The sequence below is a fragment of the Mus pahari genome, chromosome 15 (assembly GCF_900095145.1).
Source record: "Mus pahari chromosome 15, PAHARI_EIJ_v1.1, whole genome shotgun sequence".
Lineage (NCBI taxonomy): Eukaryota > Metazoa > Chordata > Mammalia > Rodentia > Muridae > Mus > Mus pahari.
In genome coordinates, this window is record NC_034604.1 from 68,229,549 (window position 1) to 68,236,320 (window position 6,772).

General features: G+C 42.9%; 1 protein-coding gene across 2 annotated transcripts in view; it reads left to right on the top strand.

Annotated features, from left to right (window-relative positions):
- The window catches only part of Dym (dymeclin), a 265,401-nt gene that overhangs the window by 24,905 nt on the left and 233,724 nt on the right, over positions 1-6,772 (top strand). For both annotated transcript variants that reach the window (XM_029546929.1, XM_021214259.2), the window contains exon 2: positions 3,291-3,481. In XM_029546929.1, the coding sequence (XP_029402789.1) occupies positions 3,342-3,481 (140 nt within the window). In that variant the 5' untranslated portion in view covers positions 3,291-3,341. The remainder of the gene's footprint in view (positions 1-3,290; positions 3,482-6,772) is intronic.

Consider the following 6,772-nt stretch of genomic DNA (forward strand, 5'->3'; position numbering starts at 1 on the left):
CTCTCCCTCTCCTCCCTCTCTCGCTCTCTCTCTGTTTCTCTCTCTCTCTTTGTCTCTTTCTCTGTCTGTCTCTGTCTCTCTCTGTTTTCCCTTATTTATTTTGACAGTTTATAGCGCTTATAAATTTATTTATTTTTTCTGGTGCCATTGACAGAATCCTGGGTCTTTTCTTACACTGGGCAAACACTTGTCACTGAACTACAGGCTCTGGGCTCCTTTTGATGTTGTTTGCTTGTTTGTCTGAAATTATTAGAGATCTGCCTGCCTCTGGCCTCTTAAGTGCTGGGGCTAAGGTCCTTGCTGGTCTTCAGTTGCTTTATTGTGTAGCTAAGACTTCAAGTCCTCTGTTGAAGAGGTATGGAGAGAATGAACACCCTTTCTTGTTCCTGATGTTAGTGAAAATGCCTGAGTTTCTCATCATTTAAGTTGATGCTGACTTGGGGCTTGCTGTTTATCATCTTTATTGTGTTGAGGTATATATCCTGTATATTTGTAGTCATCGTCAGGACTTTTGTTTTGTTTTGTGTTTTTTGAGACAGGGTTTCTCTGTGTAGCCCTGGCTGTCTTGGAACTCACTCTGTAGACCAGGCTGTCCTTGAACTCAGAAATCTGCTGGCCTCTGCTTCCCAAGTGCTGGGATTAATGGCGTGCGGCACCACGATCCAGCTCTTCAGGACTTCTTATCATGAAGGGATGTTGGATTTTGTCAAAGGCCTTTTCTGCATCTAATGAGATGATCGTGTAGTTTTTTGTCTTTTAGTCCATTATGTTGTGTCAAACAATTCCTGCATTTCTGGGATGTAGCATGTGTGTGTGTATGTGTGTGTGTGTGTGTGTGTAATATTTCATGTGCTCTTAGTTTGGAAGTATTATATTGAGAATGTTTGCATCTATATTCAAAAGGGATAATGGTCTGTAATTTTCTATGGTTGTTGGGTCTTCGTGTGTTTTCTGTGGGGGTAATTGTGGTCTCGTAAAAGAATTAGTGTTTCTTTAGTTCTAGTTTGTGGAATAATTTGAGTATTGGTGTTAATTCTTTGAAAATCTGGTAGAATTCTGTGCTGAATCCATTTGGCCCTGGACTTTCCTGGTTGAGAGACTTCTAGTTCATCTGTTTCAGTAGTGGCTATGGGTCTGCTCCACTTACTTATCTGGGTATTCTCATCCACCCTGCGTTGATAACTTTTAACGTGTACCTTGTGATTTTCCTAGTGACTCATTAGTGTGTTGTGTATTTCCTGCAGCTTTCCTTACTGCTCACTTGTAGTTTTACTCCTCTGTGATCACACAGTCTGCAAGCAGTTATTTCAGTTCTTCCGTGTTTGACAAGGCTCGTGTTGTGGACTAGCATGTGGTCGATGTTGGAGACGTTCCGTGTGCTGTTGAGAAGAACGCACATTCTATTCTGTATCTGTTAGATGTAATGGTCTGTGGATGTCTGTTAAATCCAGTTGATCTATGGTGTAGTTTAACTCTGAAGGTTTTTAGTTCTTTTTATTTTCAATGACCTAAAGATGAGGGCAGGGTATTGAAACCTCCCACTATTAGTCAAACAGGACATATCTGAATTTATTTGTTCATTAGTGGTTTGTTGTGTGTGAGTGTGTGTGCACACAGTTGGAAAATCTAATATTCGTTAACATACATAATTATAGTGACTGCTTTTTTTTTTTAAAAAAAAGAATTTTATTTCATGTATATAGAGTCTTGCCTGCATGTATGTCTCTTCATTCTGTGCTTGTAGTATCTGTGGAGGGAGAAGAAGGCATCAGAACCTCTGGAATCGGAGTTGCAGATGATCGTGATTCACTGTGTGGGTCCTAGGAAATGAACCTGGGTTCTGGTCTCCCTTGTTTATCTCTTTGGTGACTTCTCTTTATTAAAGTGTAGAGGCTGTCCTCAAACAACCCCCCCCCTTTTTTTTTTAAAGATTTATTTATTATTATATCTAAGTACACTGTAGCTGTCTTCAGATGCACCAGAAGAGGGCGTCAGATCTTGTTACGGATGGTTATGAGCCACCATGTGGTTGCTGAGATTTGAACTCAGGACCTTTGGAAGAGCAGTCGGTGCTCTTAACCACTGAGCCATCTCTCCAGCCCTGTCCTCAACTCTTTTGACTAATTATTAAGTCAGTGTTAGCTATATCAGAATAGTATGCGGGTTTGTTTTTAACTGCCATTCACTTGCTAGATTTTCTCGTGTATGTGTCTCTGCAGTGAGATGTCATTTCTTTGGAATTGAGAACGCTGACTAGAATTAGGATGGAACAACTTCCATTCCCTTGGAAAGTACTTTGAGCACATGGGAGGTTTTTTTTTTTTTTTTTTTTTTTTGACTTACTTTCTCTTTTGTGCTTTAGCATTCAGACTTGGTATTTCTTTCTTTTTTTTTTAAATTAGATATTTTCTTCATTTACATTTCAAACGCTATCCCGAATGTCCCATATATACCCCCCCCCCGCTCCCCTACCCACTCACTCCCACTTCTTGGCCCTGGCGTTCCCCTGTACTAGGGCATATAGAGTTTGCTAGACCAAGGGGCCTCTCTTCCCAATGGTGGCCAACTAGGCCATCTTTTGCTACATATGCAGCTAGAGACATGAGCTCTGGAGGTCCCAATGGAGGAGCTAGAGAAAGTACACAAGGAGCTGAAGGGATCTGCAACCCTATAGGTGGAACAACAATATGAACTAATCAGACTTGGTATTTCTTTAGCACCGTTGTCCTACTTGTAAGAGAACTTCATTTCCAGACTGTTCTTAGTAACTAGCAAATTAGGATTATTGGCAGTTTGCTTTGTGACATTTTCTTGGTCTGAGTTATTAGGCTCCCCCCCCTTTTTTTTTTTGAAAAAGGTTCATTGTGTTTTTATTCACATGAATGTGTGCTTCCTTGTAAGAGTGTACACACATATGGGCAGATGTTCCCAGAAGCCGAAAGAAGACCCTGGTTGCCATGGAGCTGGAGTCACTGGTCTCTGTGAGCTGCCTTTCCTGGGTGATGGGATCGAACCCTGGCACTTAGGCTGGAGCATCGAGTGCTCGTAAGCTCAGTGCCTCTCCACCGCAGTTACGTTCATCCTGACGTGTGGTGTGTGCAGTGACTGACATGTTTGTATGTTTATCGGCTCTGATAGATGTCTTCCCTTGGGAGTTTGTACCTGAGGTCCAGTGTATTTGCAAGTGTGCCTTTAGAGGAGGTACAGTTTTCTATGTCTGCATAGCTCAATGCTACAAACAGTGTGATGTTTATTTGAGCAATTTGAATAGTCTTTCCATTTTTTCATAGGTTGTTTTGTGGAAATGCCCGTGTGAGAACGAGCTGCCTACCACGTAGAAGATGGGATCGAACAGCAGCAAGATCAGTGATCTTCCAAAAAACGAGTACTTAAAAAAGTTGTCAGGCCCTGAATCTATCTCTGAAAACGACCCCTTCTGGAATCAGCTCTTTTCATTTTCTTTCCCTGCACCAACCAGCAGGTAAGACACTTCCTGGAGCCTGAAAAGTCTGATCGAAGGCCATGGATGGCCTGCGCTATCATTATGCTGCCTCCCAGTGGGCTTTGCCTCTGGTTGCCGTTTGCAGTAGAAAATCCAGAAGGTAGGAAATGGGGTTTGGTCTTATGGCTCTTGTCTCCTTTATCCGGTGACATTTGCCAGCAAAAGTTCTTCTGTATCTTCAGAGATAGTGTGAAGTTATTTCCACACAACCCATTTAGTCTTACAAGTTTGTTTACATACAAATGATAGCATTATACTTCCCTTCTCTGGGTAAGTAAAATATGTCTTGTAGATGTAGCCATATAGATCATAGCTTTATTTTTAATGCTACAGAGTTGCCTTTAAACACATTTAATCAGCTTTCTATTTATGAACATTTAGACTTTCTAATGTTTTGTTAGCTCGTAGTACCAAGTATATTATTTTACATGCATACAAATTTATCTCTACTATGAATTTTTTGAACTGGAATGATGAACCTTGATATAGGAGCAGTTTCTGGGAGCTGGGAGGGGCAGGGAAAGGGGTTTTTTTTCCTCCTGGGTCTGACTTTTTGTTAACTTGCTGACTTTCTGGTTTCTGCTTGGGGATCTATTGTTAGGTGTCCAACCTGCACAACTGCCCCATAATACAGTTTGATTGTTTTACACCCCTGTATCTGTGGTAACTTTATAGCCACAGTAGAAACTGGTTTTTCCCCCCCCACTGTGAGCCACACATTGTTTCCCTGTTGTCGCTTTGTGTACAGTCTCTGAGTTACGCAGCACTGGGACAGTTTCAGGTGATCATCCGAAGGTACTCCATCCTGTGCCCATCAGGAGTCCCTTCCTCTTTCTCCCTCCCCTCACCCAGCATTAGCGAGCTTGAGAGTTCTCACTGTCTCTAAGTGGAATCGTGGTCTTTTGTGGCTTCTTTTCCAGGTGGAACTGAGTGTGGACCACACGCTTCTCACGCCTTTTTGTTGCTCAGACTCTGCCGTGTGACTACATCTTCTCTGTCATCCATCAGATAAAGGGCATTTCTGTTATTTCTGTGTTGGTGGAGCTTTTAATTTTTGAGACAGGGTTTCATTATGAAACCTTGACTGTTTATTTGTTTTTTTTTTTTTATGTTTGTTTAAGGCAGGGTCTCATGTAGTACAGGCTGTCTTCAAATTCTCCATGTATGTGGCAGCTGACCTTAAACTCCTGATCTCCAGCCTCTACTTCCCCATGGCTGGGCTCGCAGATGTGTATCACCTGCCCGGTTCCTCTGTCTTTTTTTGTTTTTTTTTTAAACATTTTGAAGTAAATTATTGAAACAGAGGTAGGACGATTGCTAGGGTCTGTACAGCCTGGGTTATACAGTAAGACCTTGTCTCAAAAGAAAACCCCCAAACAACATGGGGCCGGAGGGGGGCTCAGTGGTAAGAGTGCTTCCTGCTCTTGTAGAGGACCTAGTAAAGTACCTTCCCTGCATGTGTGAGGACTTAGGTTTGGGTCCCCAGCACCCATGTTAATAGAAGGACAGAAATCTTCTGGGTGTGGTGGTACCTGTGTAGCCAGGTTGGTTACGTAGTGAGTTTCAGGCCAGCCAGGATTACATAGTAAGACTGTCTCAAAAAACCAAGCCATGGCTGTGCCCATTTGCACCTGTAACTCTCCTATGAGGCAGGATGCGGACCGATGACTCCAGAGCTTGCTGGTCAGCCAGTCTAGCCAGTTGATGGGTGTGTGTGCTCATGAGTGTAGAGGGCAGAGGGCAGCCTTTGGGGTCATTCCTCAGGTGCCATCCATCTTATTTGTTTTTGGAGACAGAGTCTCTTGTGTAGCTTGAACTTGTTGATTAGGCCGGGCTGGCCGACTGGTGAGCCTCAGGGCTCCACCTGGCCCCACCTCCCCAGTGCTGGGATTGAAGGCGCGTGCCACAACTCCTGTTAGATAATGGCTGTGGTGGACCCACATCCTCAAATAAGCCTTTATTGACTAAACTGTCTCCTCAGCTCCCTTTTCGTTTTTCTTAGCAACATCTTTATAAACCGTGTGGTTGATTTTGTACAGGTTTCTAAAGTACATAATGGTGGTAAAATGCGGAATAAATCAGTATTTACCATATTTTGGTTTGTAGGTATCTGAATATGCTGGTGTGGAAGTGTGTGTGGGGCATGTTCACAACGTGTGCGCCATGGTCATCATTTAGAGCTTCAGGACCAGAGTGCTCTCCCTGTGTTTTGCTCTACCGTTTGTTTCTCAGGCCTTTATGGTGAACTAGGAGGATGGTGCCATGTCCTCTCAAAAGGTTTATAATAGGCCCGTGCGCTTCGTGGGTTGGAGGATGGTGTGCAGGTGTGTGTGATGTAGGCCGTGGGCTGCGTGGGTTGGAGGACGTTTATCAGTGTGTCCCAAGGCAAAGTCACAAGCTTAGCTGAGCATGGATGGGGTCTTGTGTTTTGCTTTTTTTTTTATATACCTTAGTTACAGATGCCTGTTTTGTAAAGATTGGACATTCCTAACTGGAAGAAAGGCAAGGGCCCTCCCAGTGTTGACCATGATGTCTGTAGTTGGAAATAAAAAGTTAAAACTTTACTTCTTTTCAGAAGTCAACAGTTATTACTATTAGGGCTGGCTCTCCCACTTTGCCTGTTGGTTTTAATTTTGTTAAGTTTATATGAAGCAATCCTGACTCAGCCTGAGGCAAGAGAAGCCCTTTCTTTTCCTAGTACCCATGCAGATCTGCAGTCTGCTGCCTCTTCCCTCGGCTAGTTCTGTACAATCCTGACACTCCAGTCACTTCCCTGTTTCTGTTAATTTTACTGTCTACCTGAAAGTTTAGTTGGTGATTCTCAACCTTAGCTGTATACTAGAGCCCGGGGAGGAGTTTTTGAAGAAAATACTGATACCTGGGCCTCACACCATTCTAGTTAAGTTGGAATGTTTTCTTCCAAAAGGTATGATAGGACTCTTTACTGTGATTAAAATGTTTTCTCTTGATTAGGTTATGGTCGTGCACCAACATATCCATCATCAAAATCATTAAAATTAAAATTCTGGGCATTTTATCACATGTAAATTTGATGAACTGGAGCAAGAGCTCAGTGGTGAAGAGCACTTGTTGCTCTTGCAGAGGATCAAGGTTCAGTTCCCATTACAACCATCCACGAACTCCAGTTCCGGGGGATCTCATGCCCTCTTCTGACCTCTGCGGGCACCAGGCACACATGATGCACACATATACATGCAGGCAAAACAGCCATACACTTTTTAAAAGTAAATTTTTAAAAAATTATAAAAA